The sequence below is a fragment of the Antedon bifida genome, chromosome 5 (assembly GCF_963402885.1).
Source record: "Antedon bifida chromosome 5, ecAntBifi1.1, whole genome shotgun sequence".
In the NCBI taxonomy this organism is placed as follows: Eukaryota; Metazoa; Echinodermata; class Crinoidea; order Comatulida; family Antedonidae; genus Antedon; species Antedon bifida.
In genome coordinates this window covers 972,643-991,931 of record NC_136230.1, presented here as the reverse complement: position 1 = coordinate 991,931, position 19,289 = coordinate 972,643, and the positions used below count along the sequence as shown (strand labels likewise).

Here is a 19,289-nt window from a genome sequence, read left to right as displayed (position 1 = left end):
GCATTTTCAGTTTCACAGGATTTAAATATGAGTATAAAAGAGAATGGCAAAGTATGTGTGGTTGGCTGCGGTATTATAGGGCTATCTACCGCCATTGTCATCCAACAACAGAACCCCAATACACATGTCACTATCATTGCTGACAAGTTGTCACCAGATACTACAAGTGATGGTGCTGCAGGATTGTGGGAACCTACGCTAGAAGGTGGTAGATCTCACCAAGATGATCAAATGAGGTATTCATGCTGACTTAATGTATTGTAAATATGTATTGTCCCCCTGAATTTTTTTTACATTTTTTGTTTTGTTGAATATGCCCAATAATAATATCCTGGATTTATATATCTAAGCATAATGTTGTGAAACCTCTAAGCGCTGAACATTATTACCTCGGTCATTTATTTGGATTAAACAGGTATGGAAACATACTCCCATAATGCAATTAGTAATCAGCGCAAAGTTGTTTCTTGATCTAACCGGTACCCATTTATTCCAAACAAAAGTAAATTTTAATGTTGCATAATAGTTATTCACTTTGACCAGAAATTAGATGAAAAAAAATTATTTACCTGAAAAAACGTAGTCAAATTGTCTGAAAGTCAATAGGTTTTGGTTAAATTTAACTGTTTATTTTGTCTTTTTTATAAGTGAAATCATTATTTTTGTAACATTTGTTTTCTGTGGAAGTGAATGGGCTAGTAAAAGTCTGAGTTTATAAATCTTTATTTTTTATGATTTTGCGGACAATACATGTCCAAGCCTGCAATTATAAACGTACATAGGTAGGCCTATCACTTAAAGTCTTAAAGTATAATAAATTAAAGAAAAAATAATAATTTTCTTTATTTTTACTTCCATTAAATTTCTCTGTACAATTACATAACAAACATAAGTGACTTCTTTTGATCACAAACACTTTTTATTTTCCATCCAAGAACTCTTTTCTTTAAGTGACTGGATTTTACGGACTGGAAAATATCTGGAATCAATTACACGGAGTAAAGAGTCAGTAGCGGCCAGTGTGACAATTTTATCGGGTTATTACCTCAGCAATAAGCAAGAACAGGTGAGAATATGCAATTCCTTCGCAATAACAATAATTTGAATTTAGTTTCAAAAAGTGGAATTATTTTACCTACAGTGTGCTTTCTTTGCAGTTGGAAGACTGTTCTGAAAAGTTTTATGGCTGCAGAAAGCTTGATGCGAAAGAGATGACTGCATTTTTTCCAAACTACAGGTGAAAAAAGTATTTAAAAAAATGAAATATTGAGTCAGTAGTAAGGCCAGTTTACACAGACGATCGATAACGGTAAGTGGAAACCGCGTAGCTTGTCCCACGTAGAATCTGTATCTATCCGCGTTGTGTGTAAATGGTGATAAGGAATAATATAGATTATATACTGTATGTTTATTACCGTTACCGCTCGTCTATGTAAATTGGCATGTATAGGCCTACACTATTGTACCAAGTTTCTTTCTTAGTAAAGTCAACTGTACTGTGAATACATTTTCAATTTTTAGCAATGGATGGCTTTTGACATCATTTCAAGTGCATGGTAAAACATACTTACCATGGCTGTTGAATAAGTGAGTTATGCCTACATTTTTACAAAACAACTTGTTCATATGTTTCAGAGAGCAGTATAATGAACAAAGTCGCACATTATTGCTGCAGACGCAAAACTTTCCCAAATCTTGTACCAGCCCAAACACCTGTTTCCAAAATGAATGTTGACATTTTGCGATTTTAAGAAAATTCTATGCATTCATAAAAAAATGTTAACTGACCTAATCGTTTTTGGTTGAATTGAAAAATTGATCAACATCTTTTAGATTTAAAGAAAATGGTGGCAATCTTGTGAAAAGAAGACTCAATTCCCTATCAGAGGTTAGTATGAAATTACGTCATTTGTGAATAGTCTCAATGTAAATGCTGGACCTTTCCATGCATTGGTCAGCCATGCACTTGGTGGTCAATGCTGGACCATTTCCTGCATTGGTCAGCCAGACACTTGGTGGTCAATGCTGGACTATTCCCTGCATTGGTCAGCCATGCACTTGGTGGTCAATGCTGGACCATTCCCTGCATTGGTCAGCCAGACACTTGGTGGTCAATGCTGGACCATTCCCTGCATTGGTCAGCCAGACACTTGGTGGTCAATGCTGGACCATTCCCTGCATTGGTCAGCCATGCACTTGGTGGTCAATGCTGGACCATTCCCTGCATTGGTCAGCCAGACACTTGGTGGTCAATGCTAGACTATTCCCGGAATTGGTCAGCCAGGCACTTGGTGGTCAATGAAAAGAGTGTCTATAGATTAATTCAATCAGTTATTCACATTTATTTAGTCATCGTTTATAATTACAATTACAGTATATAATTGATGGCAAGGATCCTGCATAAAGAAGTTTACAATTCTGTTTTTGCAGGACCTTTTTAGGGAGATGGAGAATAACAATTTAGAGATTATTTTATTTAAATGTTTTTCTTTAGATATTTGGTGAATATGATATCATAGTGAATTGCTCTGGATTGGGAGCAGGGAAACTAGTGAATGATGATTCTGTTTATCCAATCAGAGGTCAGGTTATACGGGTTAGTTACAAATTAAGATTCTGTTTATCCAATCAGAGATCAGGTTATTGCCCCTTGTTTGTTTTGCAGTGTCCCCTTAATAGAAGTGTCACCTGAATAGGGTCACTGACAGGATGGGTTCTACTGTATATTTCAATTTGTATAATACAGAAACTTGAGATTTATAATACAGCTATATTATAGACAATAAATGTTGGTTTTTTTTCAGGTCAAGGCACCGTGGGTGAAGCATTTTGTAATTGACATTGATCCTAAGTTTGATGGCTCGTCTCTCCATATTATACCGTGGTAAACATTTTTGTTATTGTTAATTTTCCTTTTTTTCAATTTCTTTGATTGGAACGACGTTAAAATAAGTAATAACATAGGGGCCTATGACATAAGTCGCTTTAAATATACACAGATTATGTCATGATCAAATAAAGATTGAAACGTCGAATCATGACTTCCCTCTCATATATAAATATACATCATTTTTTTTCTAACTTTCGTTTATGCTACAACTTTCTAGTAGAGACACAGTTGTAGTTGGCGGAAAATATCAAAAGAACAATTGGAATTTAAAAGTCGATAAAGAGGACAGGGAAGAAATTTGGAGAAGAGCTGTAAACATGTTCCCAAGTGTATCTGTTAGTAATCTCTGTTTAGTTATTTTTTCTTGGAAATTAACACCCATATTCAGGGAATATCTTTCTTCAAGCCACACCCATAATCAATTAAAGGACAATGAGAATATTTTGTAACCAAATGGTTTCACCATTTAAGTGAAATTTGGTGGCAGTACTCGACACGAAGGGACCCTTAGGAGAGTAGAAAGTTGTGGTGTGTGTCGTCCACACTTGTGCACAATTCAGCCCAGTAGGCTGCAAGTCCCAGGTTATTCGCCCATTTACAATAGAAATATGATTTTTGTTTTCGTAGCACGCTGAATTAGATCATGAATGGGTAGGACTGCGCCCAGGCAGGCCAACTGTTCGTCTTGAACGAGAAACCATCCACATAGATGGTAACATTGTACCGGTAAGTACAAAGTTTCATCATGGATTGTTTTACCTCCATGGTTTTATTCACTATAGCCCATAGTAAATAGAAAGCGCACTATGTCGGTCGGTTGGTCGGTCAGTCGGTTGGTCGGTCGGTTGGTTGGTAAGTCGGTAAACACTAACTTGAGCACGCGACTGCAGCCATCTATATGGCCTTTTAAACTGCCAGTTACTAGTTTTGATATGTTATTTGCTTTAGTTTAGAAAAGTTTTCTTGAATTCGTTAAGAATTACTTTATATTTTACATATATTTACCACATTTGGAAACTCAGCCGTAAAGCCCCTTTTAGCTTATTTTTGTCTCCATAATACAATAATTTACCAAGGTTTGCTTAAGTATAGGTCCTTTTTATTTTCCTTAACTTTGTGAAATAATTAATGAAACCAAAACGAATTTGCTTTTTGGAAAGCCACCTCAAGTTTTGTTGTGAATAATTATAATGTTTGTATTTTGTAGATTGTTCATAATTATGGACATGGTGGACGAGGTGTTAGCATGTCATGGGGCTGTGCCCAAGATGCTGCTAAACTTGTTCAAGACATCATAGACGAGGAGAAACAAAAGGCCATAAAGAGAAAGCTATAGGCCCTTGTGATAAAACACATTATTATTTATTATATAACAAAATAAGTTGCTTTTTTGTTGTTTTTGTTTAAGGGTTGGCATTTGACAAGTTCTTTTACTTCTTTTTCTGATCCCTTAAACAGTTCTTATTTAATGTTACCATTTTAAGTTATTGTAATTAATGCATGCTGTTTTTATTTCATGAACTGTTTCTAAATAAATGTTGTTGATATATGATATATTTAGACTAAAAGTGTATCCGACTTGCTTCATCTTACTCTTCCTTCAAATTTCTGCTCAAGAACCATCTTAATTTGTTTAGTTACTTCCTTTTTCCTGTCTTTTCTTCTGATAGGGTCAATTTGATTTAATTTATTTAATTTTTGATTCTAAATTGTTTGTGCTTTATTTTATCTTTATAAAGTATATTTATTTTAATTTAATTTTTATTGTTACATGTTTATGTCTTGTCATGATGTATTTCTGTGAGGGTCCCTAATGATCAGCTTCGGCTGGATGGACCACCCTTAAAATATTGTTGAAATAAAACAAATAAATAAAATAGACATGAAACAGTCCCTGATACTCTATAGATTTCAAATTTATTTCTAGTGTGATAACAATATATTTCAGTTGTTAGGGCTCTTCTAGTGTTTGTTTTGTAAATAACTAAAAGATTCACTTCTACAATAGAACCATCTCATTTGAGACGCCCCCTTATTCAGGGGACATACAAATGTGTTACGAAAATATTATAAAGAAAGGGTACATCTAGCATCTAGCATTTATATGCTAGGCATAATTTTAGAAAATCTAGCATAATCTGGCATAATTTTTTTTTTGAGTTCCGCTTTTGTGGTACATTATCCAACATACTCATATACTGCCCTCTGATACACGCTTGGTTACATTTGTCGTATTTCGAATGGGAACTTTCGTTAACATAAAGATTCATTGAGTGATTTAAAGTGTTTGTATTCGAATGGTAAATTTTTTAAACAGATTGTGCTCAACAGAAAGTCATTTGAATAGAAAACGTTGACAACGCAAGCTTTTTCGTTAAGAACAAAATACTCCGTTAAATAAGTACCAAACGGAAAAACTGTACTCAACGGTAAAACTCCCAATTGAATTGTCATAATTTTGTGCTGCCACCTACAGTAGCATAATTTGGTTTGCATTGCTGGTGGCCACCCTGAACCCACATGGTAGTAGTCAGTCAGTCAGGCTTCAACTTCCAAAGATTACAGACTTATATATTATTATTACTGCACTGAATTAGCTAAAACTTGGAAATACCTCATCTTTATTCAATCTTAGGTAAGAAATACATCGTTATTATTGTGTACTCTATTGAAGTTGAAAGGATAATTTAAGATCAGGGAACCGTTTAGAAGAACCATTTAAAAGAGGTGGTCGTTCAATAGAAGTTGTCACTTACGAGAGGTGGTCGATTATGAGAAACGGTCCTAACAGGATTTTAAAATTTAAAAGATTTATGTTTACTTATGCTGATGAGGGGTTTGATTTGATTAGTGATAATTTATATTCTAACACTATAGAAACATGTATTTCCAATGTATGTTAGTCTTGCTTCTAAATCTAAAGTATATTGATAATTCACCATAATTATTGTTATGTGCCAATAACATGATGAGTGCACATTAAACTTCTCTCTACCAAACATAAAATAGTTTTTTTTAACTACCGCCCTGTTAGCCTATTAAGTTGTACCTCTAAGATACTAGAAAAGGCTGTGTATGTCCAGCTAGCCAGACACCTGAAAGATGTGAAAACAGAATCTCAGGCTGGTTTTTTCAGGTTTTTCTACTGAAACCTGTTCTTACTCATTTATTGGATCATGTGAAATCAAAAATGGCCAATGGGTTTTGGTATGGTTTTGCTGGACATTCGCAAAGCCTTCGATTCGGTCGATAACTTCATTCTTTGTGAAAAAACTCAGACGAATCGGATGCGATTCAACTAAATGGTTCCGTTCTTATTTATCTAATAGGAAACAATTTGTTGAAATAAAGGGAGGTAAATCCAAAAATATAGATATTGCACATGGCGTCCCACAAGGGAGCATATTAGGACATTTGCTGTTCCTAGTGTACATAATTAATGATGTTGTTTCATCAGTTGAATCAAAATGTAAAAAGCTGCTATATGCAGATGACTGTGCCATCTTGTATTCAGACCGAAACCCTAATACTATTTCGGCTGTCCAAATATCTTGATTTTGGTAGTAGGAAACTTCTCTCTTCAGCTCTAATTCAGCCTCTTTTTGACTATGCTTCCCCAGCATGGTATAATGATCCTTCTCAGGTACACAAACACAGGCTTCAGACTACTCAAAACAAAATATTCAGATTTATTACTCAATCAGATTCGAGATCTCATGTTGGTCAATCTGAGCTGAAATCAATCGGATATCTGAATTTCCCAGAAAGAGTTAAGTTCAAATGTTTATGCAATATATATATATGTTTATAATATAACATTTTTAATAATTCTGCCCCAATGTATCTAAATAGTAACTTTGTTCGTATTGTTGATTATCACTCTAGAAGGACACGAAGTGCCACAAATTTAAATTATAGGATTCCAATAATTAAGGGCTGCGAACAAAAAACTTTTTATTACAACTCAATAAAAGCCTGGAACGCTATACCATTAGGCCTATATGTTAAAAGTAATATTTCATTAGAAAATTTTCAATTGGCACTAAAAAAGCATCTCCTCAACATTTAATTCTCATGTGCAATAAATTATAAGTTTTTAATATAGGAATAATGCAATAAATCAATAATTTTTTGTAATCTGTAAATGAAGAATAAATATAAAATAAGTGTTAGATTAAATGTATTTTTTTTTACTTTTAGTGCATTAAATCTATATTTTTATATGGCTCTTATAATAAATATTTTTTGAAAACTGTAAATTAGGAATAAATTTAGATAATTGTAAGATAAATTGTAATTTTTAACTCTTATATTTTATACCATTTTTTTTAAAGAATTCTAATGTTGTAATTTGTATGTTCTTTTTATCAGTTCCTTGTTTTTAGGACCCAAGCAGAAATAAGTTTTTAACTTTTCTTGGCATTCCTTGTAATCAAGGCCTGTTTTTCCGTGCAATTGTTTTTCTATTTTCTATGTATTATATTTTATTGTTTTTTTAACCTTGATTACCAAATAAAGAAATTTTAAAAATTCAAAAGGGACTCGCAGCTGTCTATAATTGTTATATTGAAGTGAAAGTCATTATTTCACATTTAGAGTTTATAATGGAATGGATCACGAAAGGTATGAACAAAAAATCTGTCCTTTACTTTATTTGCTGTGCGTACAAACTCGGCGTTAAGCATTCTGGAAATTTAGACATACCTGTACTCAAATCGGCCCGAAACGTGCACTAAATTAGAAATTTATTTTATGCATTTTACAAAATTAAATATGCACTCGTAATTTATATCGTAGCACGCCATTTTTATTTCACAGAGATAAAAACAAGTTGATTTTGAAATTGTAATTTGGTTAATAATTTCATAGAATTGCGCGTATGTTACGTATGTCACCCAAAAAGTTATTAGGGAAAGTCCAGATAAGGGTCTAAATAAAAGTTAACAAATTTTCTGTTGTCAAGTAGAAAGGCTCTGCGTAAAAATGATAGAAAGAATCAATAATAATAATAATTCATAGTCATGTTGAAAAAATATATATAATATGGATAAATAATAATTAAATTATTACGTTTCTTACTTAGGTGATGTGTAGCATACTACGATACATCGGAGATCAATGTAAGTATCATTTAATTCAATCATTGACTGCATTTGATATTGAATGAAAAATGAAAAGGGAAAATGAGATAGGCCAGGTTAAAAAATAGTTTTCTTTATCCCCACCCCCCACCCCCCGCAAAATAAAAAACAATTAAATTGTGGCATCAGTGGGCCATGGCCTAACACACTTTTTTATTTAATGAAATTATGCTGTTTAATATTATGTAATTTTTCTATTGAAATCTTCAAAACGGGTATTAGTAATTTGTTATTAAAAAGATGATCATTGAGCATCATCATAATACTATATGAAATCAAACATTCTTTTTCACAGATTTTTCACATCAGCACAGAATAAATCCTACTAGATGAACTCTGTATAGATAATCATGGAGGACTCTGTTGATTTTATTGGTAAATATTCGGCGTCTCTTGGTCTATCATTAGCTAAATTAGAGGCTGAAGAGCATGACTTTTGTGGGGTTAAACTATCAAATGGTGCGGTACTCGAAATGAGACAGCTGGTACGTACATTAAAAAAACCAATGTCGTTACTTGTTCGATGGATTGTAAAGATTTTTAAAAGCAATGATACGGATGTAAACATTGGAAGTTCTTTGTATTCAAAAATAAATAGAATCAATAAAAATAGACAAGATATCTTAAAAAGAAAGACTGACAGTGCAAGAAGGAAATTGGAAGTTTTTTTGGCAGAAGAATTTGTCCTTCCAGTACCTGCAGCAGAAAAAGTAAATAAAAAAGGCATCAAACGGCAATTTCCTTTCACCTCTTGTGCAGACTGCATAACACAACAATCCGTCAATCAGAAGTTAGCAGAAGAAATTAAACTACTTGAAGATTCTGTAAGAGAGCTAACAACCAAACTGGAAAAGAAGCTAACAACCAAACTGGAAAAGAAGCCGAAACAAATCCAACGAAAAAGACTAAATCAAACTATCAAAAGAAAAACCAAGACAATTGAATCTCTGAAATTCAAGATACGTGGAATGAAGCGAGAAATCAGAAAATTGAAACCTGATGTTTTAGACGGGCAGCTAAAGAAAGCTAAGCTTTCACTGTCAAAAATCAAGAGAGAAAAACGAACCATAGCCAAAAATTTAAAGAAGAAAATTGACCAATTGGAATCACAACAGGAATTAGTTAGAACATATTTGAAAAAGGAACGTGATAAATGCAAAAAAATGAACGAAGAAGTCCTCAAACTAAATGAAGAAGTTGCAGAGTTATCATCTTCTAATTTCATAGAAACTAAAAAAAATGGAAAAACGTTTAATTGGTGTGTTCGTCGTGCGGTGTACCATTGTTTGGAAAAAGAAGTTCCTGCATCAAATATTTCGTCTGTTTTACACCATGCTGTAACAGAACTAGCTGGGATTAATATTGGTATACTACCAGAATCGGTCACCTGCTTACGGATGCTACGAGAGATGAGAGAACTAGCAAGAATACAGGTGAGCGAGGTTTTGCAATATGCAAACAATACGACGCTCAAATATGATGGTACCACAAAAAACCGAAATCATTATTTAGAAGTACAGATTGCAGATGATAATGATACTTATACAACCGGCATATCGCTGTTGTCATCGGGCACATCATCTTCTAATGCCCAAGGTATTTTTAACACAATCAATGATTTAGGTGCAGCTAGCAAGGCCACCAGTGGATTCAACTCATCGCAGATGATAATTGATAACATTTCAAATACCATGACTGACCGTTGTATTGTAAATAAAGCCGTAAATCGTGAAATCAAAGAATCAAAGTCTGAAGGTAATAAAAACCTCAACGAATTTTTCTGTGCTATGCACCCTTTAGACACATTCGCTAAGTCCTGTGACAAAGAAATTTCCACTTGGGAAGCGGAGAATTTTCCTGAAATTCACAAGTCGATGTTGTCGATGTCAAATAGACGACGAAGTCTAAGTGGGGCACAGAGCTTCATAGCTGCTGTGTGCAGACTTTGTTTCATTAATGGAAGTGGTTTACCTAGTGAGATATATTGTTTTCTCAAAGAAAAGAATATAAAACTAGGCCAGATACTATCAAAAGTGATGGGCAATCGATTTCATATTCTTTATAGAAATGCCGGCGCTGTTTATTATTTAACACCATATTTGCAAGAATTCCTCACCAAAGTATGGCTGCCAACAAATGACCTGCATCAAGCAGTCTTGGCTGATAGCAAAATCAGTGAAATTCAAATAGGTTGCCGAGCGCTAGGAATAGTAGGAAAATACATTTCAGGACCATGGATGACTTTTGTTGAGAGAGACCAAAGCATTCTTGAAACAAACGAGCCATTCCTGCATGCAGTGGAGAAGTTAGAAGAGTGGAAAGTTGACCCTTCGTCATTAGTTGTTGGACGTGAGAAGACAACCATATTCAATGACATCCATGTCAATCAAGATGACGTGTTTAACAGCCTGACAACATCTACTGAGCATGACAGTGATGTAAAGGGATTGTTAACTGTTCTGTTAGATGTTATCATTCGAGTATGTAGGCGCCAGCTGCAAGATCAACTGCCGGGAGGCCGCCATTTTGAATGTGATGACGAAGTGGTGAAACAAGCGAGATCATGCATCAGCAACAACATCAGTGGGGAAAGAATTTTTGCCCTTCTTGATCACTATATTAAACGTGCACCCAATTCTAATATAAGCTATATAGAAAGTAAAATTTTATTTAAGGTGAACAAAACATTTCAATGGCTCTCTCAGAAAAGTTATTTCCAACGAGAGCAACTGCTGTCTGCTGCTAGAGCAATGTGTATAGAGAGTAAAAAAAATGATGATTTAAGGTACAAGTCTGCAATGGAAGCAAAGATGTTATCGTTGAAAGACAAACGTAAAGACTTGAGCAAGGTAACCGATGACTCTTTAATTAAATAATAATTATTCAATTATAGACGTTACACAGTAGAAAACACTTATTGTTTTCTGATGCCTCTCTATTTACAACATTGGTGTACAAAAGAATAGAGATTTTACTGCGTAATTTGAACTATCCCCCCACTGATAAGAAAGTGATTATTTTCAACAAGCTCGTGTAACACAAATAAAATCCCCAAAATTATGAAACATATGGGAAACTATAGATCGATAATTATTGAAATGTTTTACCCGCACCTGGCCTTTAAGGAGAATTTGTTTGTTAGAATAATAAATAATGCCAGGTTAGCGTACTAATAAATTAAACTTAAAAGACTATGCGACATATTTATAAAAATCCCTATCAAATAGATCAGTGTAACTATTCTGGACATGTATCATTATGTTACAGCAAATCGCTACTGTAGCATCAGTAAGATTTTATTTTCCCACCTAACCATGGGTGTCATCATCCCATCTAACTATCATGGTGCTACTACTTATGTACAGTACTATTTGGATGGGCTGGTATAACTCCTGGCAAATTATCTCGCCCCAATAAAATAATACTAACTGTATTCCATGTACACGTACTAAATGCCTTATAGATACTTAGGGGAATTCCCATGTGTCCTACTTGGTTTTCGTGAAATATCATCCCCAACACAGCGAACTATAACAAAAGTAGCCCCCGAAAAAGCCAAATAATAAAAGAATTTTATTATTTAAGACCTAAGATGGACCGCAGTATAGTGGTTCTTTCTTTCTTTCTTAGGAGCATTGCCTAGGCGATTTATTATACATAGGCCATTGGCCCGAATACATCAATATAAATATAAACAATTACATTAAACTTATGTGTGCGTTAAATAATGCTTTATCTTTTTATAAGCAAAGTAAATGAACTTAGCAAGAGAATAAATATTTTCCTTTTTACTTGACATTAATAAAGGAAATATGAAGTAAAAAGATGGAAGTAATTGTTTTCTTAAATATATGAAGGACATTGTAATAAAAAATGAAACCCGTTTTCAACTAAATTATTGTTACAAACTTTACAAATTCTTTCCTCTGTTGGTGTTCTTGTCCACCGTCCGTCCAGTGGTTCAAATATATAAAAATAATAATTAAGGAATTTAATTTTTAGGGTAAGGTTACCACGGTAATGGTATCAAATACATAATAAAAATGTTAACTATTGTATTATTGTGCTTGCTTATATTAATATAATTGAAGGCTCATGTGAAATCTATGTCCGTGACCTCGTGTCAACAATTTGCAGAGTCCCTAATATAAAACATATAAAACCGTACTATATCTAGAAAGCAATAAGCTAGAGTTTTCCCGAATAGAAAATTAAAACGGACGCATTAAAATATGAAAACCAGAGCTATTATCGTTAAAACTTTACATCATCTGCGTCTCCTGAAGCTGAATGGATGTGGGATTTCCATGGAAACGAAATCTACTTGCTATGAACCTTCATGGTATGACTAAACAACATCTGAACACGGATCTTCCGAACATCCGAACTACTTTCTAGAAATAAATTCTAGCCAATCAATACTATCAAAACTAATGCAAGCTTCAATACAATGTTACAGTAATGGTATAGTGTAACAGTACAGTAACTAGAGTAAAAGAGTAGGCCTCAAACTCCTCAGACAATTACTATTTATTCATAAATTTCAACTATTCAACTAAAAATATCATACTTCATATTGTTTTCAATGTGTAGGCCCTACGATTTTCTTGAAAATCATGCAATTTTCTCGATTTTTAGGGATAACACCTTATAATTTCCTATTCTTTTACATTCAAAAGAGGGGTATATTCGAATAAGCCTAAACAATTAATTTATTCACTTAAAAAAATGTAGTTTTTGGAAAATATTGCCACATTTTCCCTGTTTTTTTTTATGTAATCACTTTCACTAAACACACTTAAACATAATATAATACAAGCTGAGAAAGTCTGAGTGGAGCTCCATTTGAAATTAATGGAGCATGTGTTTGTTATAATAATCAATTATCTTCGAATATTTTTCCTTTATTGTATTTACTAGTGTATTGCATCAGTAAATTATTTGAAAATAAAGAACTTGCCATGGCGTTTTTACGATCCTGTAAAGCATCGACCATGACATATCCAAATTCAACCTAATTTATCCAAACTATTTAATTATGGAATCTGTGTCTCAATTATAAACAGCACAAACGTTTTTATCCCATAAAAATGTTTCATAAATTTTGAACTTTCTAAATCTAATCTACCCCCTGCAGGAGGTAGGCCATTTATTAATTTTGTCATGTAGCCTACAAAAACAATGCGATTATTTTCATGATAACATTTAAATTCGACATACTCCATGAGAACGAGCTCAAACTATTAGGCCTGCATTCCCTTCATAAAATGTTATCCTCTTTATTACTGCAGTATACATTATGTTTATTTCATTAATTTAAACCGGCTTTATTAGCATGTTTGATATATGGATGCAATGCACTTTAACTAGATTTAGATATATATATTGTTCCCCAGAAAAAAATGTGTTTTTGAGTATGCCATTTTATTGTCACACATTTGGGCAGGATGACAAATGACAGGAATATATATAATTTTATATTCGTGTAATGGTACAAATAATAGCATTTGGTGAATGATGAAAGGTTATATATCAACTCGGCTTCGCCTCGATCGAATTATTTGCTGAGAAACGAGCTGAATAAAACCGTAAAACTGTAGTATTACGGTTGGATGAATTCTTCCGGACTGGCATGATAATCTAGTACTGACTTTTGTCAAGAAGCTGTCGAACTCGGGACAAGTTCAGTTATTTGCTCCTCCCTATCCGTAGTATTCCTTGTGTGCCCCGAAGCAATGGCATGGTCAAATATCAACAATACAAACCGAGAACCTAACGATTTAAAAATTCACCCATCCCTACAATAATTAATTTGCTAAACAATAGTTCATGAGCCAAAGAGTCAGAGTGATATTGTTGTACTTTTTATTTCATTTTTATTACATCCTTTCTATTATTATGTAAGTATATTGTATAGTAATTTTGTAAATGCAACAATTTTTAGCCTTGCGGCTACTTGTTGTCAATTTTATACCCGAATAAATTTAAAAAAAAAAATAATGTGTTCCATCACAAGGGCCTATAGCTTGCTCTTTATCGCCCTTTGTTTCTCCTCGTGTATGATGTCTTGTACAAGTTTAGCAGCATCTTCAGCACAGCCCCAGGACATACTAACACCACGTCCACCGTGCCCATAATTATGAACAATCTACAAAATACAAACATTATAATTATTCACAACAAAACGTGAGGTGGATTTCCAAAAAGCAAATTCGTTTGGTTTCATTAATTATTTCACAAAGTTAAGTAAAATAAAAAGGACCTATACTAGCAAACCTTGGTAAATTATTGTATTATGGAGACAAAAATAAGCTAAAAGGGGCTTTACGGCTGAGTTTCCAAATGTGGTAAATAAATGTATAATATAAAATATTTCTTAATGAATTAAAGAAAACATTTCTAAACTAAAGCAAATAACATATCAAAACTAGTAACTGGCAGTTTAAAAATAGTACTGTATATAAACTGACATTACAGTTTGAAATGCTCTAACGCACACCTGAAGCTACCCGCCACTAAAGAGCACACTCAGATGTCTTTGGATGAGTACAAGGCTAAAGATCCTAAAGAAAGAATGGCAGGATTGGTTGTCAACTGCCGAGAGCACAATAGTCCATCACAGTTTTTCTGCACTAGTTGTAAGAAACTGATCTGTGTTGGATGCACAGTCTTTCTATTTACATGGGCCATAGTGAATTAAACCATGGAGGTAAAACAATCCATGACGAAACTTTGTACTTACCGGTACAATGCTACCATCTATTTTGATGGTTTCTCGTTCAAGACGAACAGTTGGCCTGCCTGGTCGCAGTCCTACCCATTCATGATCTAATTCAGCGTGCTGCGAAAACAAAAATCATATTTCTATTGTAAATGGGCGAATAACCTGCAACTTGAAGTCTACTGGGCTGAATTGTGCACAGGTGTGGACGACACATACCACAACTTTCTACTCCCCTAAGGGTCCCTTTGTGTCGAGTACTGCCACCAAATTTCACTAAAATGGCAACACATTTGGCTACAAAATATTCTCATTGTCTTTAATTGTTTATGGGTGTGCCTTGAAGAAAGATAGGATAGTTCATTTCCAATCCAAGAAAAAATAAACAAGCAGAGATTACTAACAGATATACTTGGGAACATGTTTACAGCACTTCTCCAAATTTCTTTCCTGTCCTCTTTATCGACTTTTAAATTCCAATTGTTCTTTTGAACACTTTTGCCAACTAGAACTGTGTCTCTACTGGAAAGAGAATCATAAACAAAAAAAAATCTGATGTGTGTATTTACATAATGAGAGGGAAGTTTCGATCATCTTCATTTGATCATAATAATAATAATAATTTAACATTTATTAGTTTCTAACAATGGTAAAGCAAGCAATACAATAAAAAGAGTGGTAATATATAATGAGACAAAAATCCCATTAATACTGTAGAGGATCTTGCAAGAAGCGATTTCTTGTCACGCAAAACCCATAAACAAAAAGAATCATCTGTGTAGGACTATATTAAGTATTAGGCGATCTTAAGTCACAACCTGTTATTATTTATTATTTATTTTTACGCCATTTGGCCACAATGTGGATGAGAAATCTTTCCCAAGGGACCCCATGTCAAAATTACTATACTTCAGTTAATATACTGTACAGTATAGTTTTAACCTGTTTATGAAATTATAATAATAATACACAACATATTTATTGAAATGAATTCCTCATAAAACAAACTAAAATCATGTTGTATCATAGTAATGCATTTGTGTTGCGGCGCTAATTTGTCGGTTCAATCAAAGAATTGAGAAAAAAAAGAAAAATTGACAATTACAAATATTTTTTACCACGGTATAATATGGACATCGCCATCATCCTTATCATCAATGTCAATAATAAAATGTTTCACCCACGGTGCCTTGACCTAAAAAAAAAAAACACTTGGTCATCAATTGAATAAAATAGTGTATGATTATAAAATAGTACAGTATTATTAATATCAGGTTTCTGTATTAATATCAGGTTTCTGTATTACTATATGCCTATACACATTTCAGAGGGAAGTTGTACATTAGAACCTTCTTTTTAGATACCCTATACAATTGACACTTCTATTAAGGGGACACTACGAAACAAGCAAGGGGCAATATGATGTTTTGACAGTTCCGCCCATATTACGGATCAATACAATCTTGAATATATGTCTCTGTAAAAGATGGCACGACAAAGTAGTTGATTGGGTGGTTGATGATTATTGATTAATTTAATAACCCATATAACCTGACCTCTGATTGGATAAACAGAATCTTAATTTGTAACTAACCCGTATAACCTGACTTCTGATTGGATAAACAGAATCTTAATTTGTAACTAACCCGTATAACCTGACTTCTGATTGGATAAACAGAATCTTAATTTGTAACTAACCCGTATAACCTGACCTCTGATTGGATAAACAGAATTTTAATTTGTAACTAACCCGTATAACCTGACTTCTGATTGGATAAACAGAATCTTAATTTGTAACTAACCCGTATAACCTGACCTCTGATTGGATAAACAGAATCATCATTCACTAGTTTGCCCGCTCCCAATCCAGCGCAATTCACTATGATATCATATTTACCAAATATCTAAAGAAAAACATTAAAATCAATCTAAAAAAATTGTATTCTCCATCTCTACATGTTGAAAATATATTGTATTCTATAGACACTATTTTCATTGAACACCAAATGTCTGCCTGACCAATGCCGGGAATGGCCTATGATTGACAATTGTCGATTCGATAGTTTTTCCGTTGAGTACTTACTTAACGGAGTATTTTGAGCATTGAGATTGTTCTTTTCTTTTCTTTCTTTTTCTTTTATTCAATTAACGAACAAGTTTGCGTTGTTAATGTTAATTTCTATTCTAATGATTTTCTGTTGAGCACAATTCGTTTACAATTTACCATTCGAATACAAAAAGTACTCAACGAATCTTTAGCTTGACAATTGAGACTAGTCACAAAATAAATATATAGTATGGTAATATCCCTGGTATGACGTAATTTCATGTACTGTAACTAACCTCTGATATGGAATTGAGTCTTCTTTTCACAAGATTGCCACCATTTTCTTTAAATCTAAAAGATTTTGATCAATTTTTCAATTCAACCGAAAACTAATGACTATAAAAGTTAGTTAACATAAGAATGTTTAGAATTGTCAACACTTTCACTGCATTCACTTTGGAAACAGGTGTTTGGGCTGGTACAAGATTTGGAAGAGTTATGAAGAATGTCACACAGAGGTCTGCAGCAATCATGTGCAACTTTGTTCATTATACTTCTCTCTGATACATACTATGAACAAGTTGTTTTGTAAAATGTAGGCATAACTCACTTATTCAACAGCCATGGTAAGTATGTTCTACCATGCACTTGAAATGATGTCAAAAGCCATCCATTGCTGAAAATCATAAATTATGAAAACACAGTACAGTTGACTTTACTAAGAACGAAACTCTAATAAATGGTACAATAGTGTAGGCCTACAGGCCAATTTACACAGTCGAGCGGTAATGGTAATAAACATAATCTATGTTAATCCTTATGACCATGTACACACAACGCAGAGCAAGTGGGGCGGTTTCCGCTCAGGATTGATACAGATTCTACATGGGACAAGCTACGCAGTTTTCCGCTTACCGTTAACGGTCGTCTGTGTAAATTGGCCTTACTACAGTATAATGGTCAGGTATACACAAAAGTTTATTTTTTAAAATACTTTTTTCACCTGTAGTTTGGAAAAAATGCAGTCATCTCTTTCGCATCAAGCTTTCTGCAGCCATAAAACATTTTAGAACAGTCGTCCAACTGCAAAGAAAACACACTGTAAAATAAATCCACCTTTTGGAACTAAATTCAAATTATTGTTATTGCGGAGGAATTGCATATTCTCACCTGTTCTTGCTTATTGCTGAGGTAATAACCCGATAAAATTGTCACACTGGCCGCTACTGACTCTTTACTCCGTGTAATTGATTCCAGATATTTTCCAGTCCGTAAAATCCAGTCACTTAAAGAAAAGAGTTCTTGGATGGAAAATAAAAAGTGTTTGTGATCAAAAGAAGTCACTTATGTTTGTTATGTAATTGTACAGAGAAATTTAATGGAAGTAAAAATAAAGAAAATTATTATTTTTTCTTTAATTTATTATACTTTAAGACTTTAAGTGATAGGCCTACCTATGTACGTTTATAATTGCAGGCTTGGACATGTATTGTCCTCAAAATCATAAAAAATAAAGATTTATAAACTCAGACTTTTACTAGCCCATTCACTTCCACAGAAAACAAATGTTACAAAAATAATGATTTCACTTATAAAAAGACAAAATAAACAGTTAAATTTAACCAAAACCTATTGACTTTCGTTTTTTTAGGTAAATAATTTTTTTTCATCTAATTTCTGGGCAAAGTGAATAACTATTATGCAACATTAAAATTTACTTTTGTTTGGAATAAAATGGGTACCGGTTAGATCAAGAAACAACTTTGCGCTGATTACTAATTGCATTGTGGGAGTATGTTTCCATACGTGTTTAATCCAAATAAATGACCGGGGTAATAATGTTCAGCGCTTAGAGGTTTCACAACATTTATGCCCTATATAAATCCAGGATATTATTATTTATCATATTCCAAAACAAAAAATGTAAAAAAAATTCAGGGGGGACAATACATATTTACAATACATTAAGTCAGCATGAATACCTCATTTGATTATCTTGGTGAGATCTACCACCTTCCAGCGTAGGTTCCCACAATCCTGCAGCACCATCACTTGTAGTATCTGGTGACAACTTGTCAGCAATGATAGTGACATGTGTATTGGGGTTCTGTTGTTGGATGACAATGGCGGTAGATAGCCCTATAATACCACAGCCAACCACACATACTTTGGCAAACTCTTGGTTTCTATTCATATTTAAATCTAGTGAAACTGAAAATGCATTTTTGTGTGTTTACATAAAAATCAGAAAAAAAAAACCCTCAATATGTAATAATTTGACATGATATTCCTAATGACATTAATAAATATCGAAATATTGACTCCTGAAATAACATTGTACAGCATTTCATCTTGTAGTGGCGTTTCTGTATCAAGTACATCAAGACAAATTTGTTAAATACATAACATAGGCCTACTTACTACCTAAAAACCCCAAAATCTTACATTGTGGCTGTCCTGTAGGGGCCGTCGTACTAACAAAATCTGGAA

The 19,289-nt window shown here is 33.5% G+C and overlaps 2 protein-coding genes across 2 annotated transcripts; one reads left to right on the top strand and one right to left on the bottom strand.

Moving 5' to 3' along the window:
• The first annotated feature begins 22 nt into the window (after positions 1 to 22).
• Positions 23 to 4,249, top strand: LOC144842491 (D-amino-acid oxidase-like). Its single transcript, XM_078698940.1, has 10 exons — positions 23 to 236; positions 952 to 1,066; positions 1,158 to 1,237; positions 1,522 to 1,587; positions 1,834 to 1,888; positions 2,495 to 2,596; positions 2,805 to 2,884; positions 3,108 to 3,225; positions 3,518 to 3,616; positions 4,098 to 4,249. The coding sequence occupies exons 1-10, from the start codon at positions 28 to 30 to the stop codon at positions 4,224 to 4,226; spliced, it is 1,053 nt and encodes a 350-aa protein (XP_078555066.1). The 5' UTR covers positions 23 to 27; the 3' UTR covers positions 4,227 to 4,249.
• A 9,773-nt stretch (positions 4,250 to 14,022) lies between these two features.
• LOC144842222 (D-aspartate oxidase-like) lies at positions 14,023 to 18,996 on the bottom strand. The gene is made up of 10 exons (XM_078698632.1): positions 18,782 to 18,996; positions 17,970 to 18,084; positions 17,803 to 17,882; positions 17,410 to 17,475; positions 17,096 to 17,150; positions 16,555 to 16,656; positions 15,871 to 15,947; positions 15,157 to 15,274; positions 14,774 to 14,872; positions 14,023 to 14,179 (listed from the first exon to the last, which is right to left on the bottom strand). The coding sequence occupies exons 1-10, from the start codon at positions 18,991 to 18,993 to the stop codon at positions 14,051 to 14,053; spliced, it is 1,053 nt and encodes a 350-aa protein (XP_078554758.1). The 5' UTR covers positions 18,994 to 18,996; the 3' UTR covers positions 14,023 to 14,050.
• Between the last annotated feature and the right edge of the window lie 293 nt (positions 18,997 to 19,289).

Excerpts from the sequence above, each read along its gene's own strand:
- LOC144842491 (XM_078698940.1), top strand. The coding sequence starts at position 28 with ATGAGTATAAAAGAGAATGGCAAAGTATGTGTGGTTGGCTGCGGTATT. Across the intron at positions 237-951 it reads CACCAAGATGATCAAATGAG|TGACTGGATTTTACGGACTG; the intron begins GTATTCATGCTG and ends CTTTTCTTTAAG. Across the intron at positions 2,885-3,107 it reads TCTCTCCATATTATACCGTG|TAGAGACACAGTTGTAGTTG; the intron begins GTAAACATTTTT and ends ACAACTTTCTAG.
- LOC144842222 (XM_078698632.1), bottom strand. The coding sequence starts at position 18,993 with ATGAATAGAAACCAAGAGTTTGCCAAAGTATGTGTGGTTGGCTGTGGT. Across the intron at positions 17,151-17,409 it reads TTACCATGGCTGTTGAATAA|ATTTAAAGAAAATGGTGGCA; the intron begins GTGAGTTATGCC and ends AAAATCTTTTAG. Across the intron at positions 15,275-15,870 it reads GATGTCCATATTATACCGTG|TAGAGACACAGTTCTAGTTG; the intron begins GTAAAAAATATT and ends TTCTCTTTCCAG.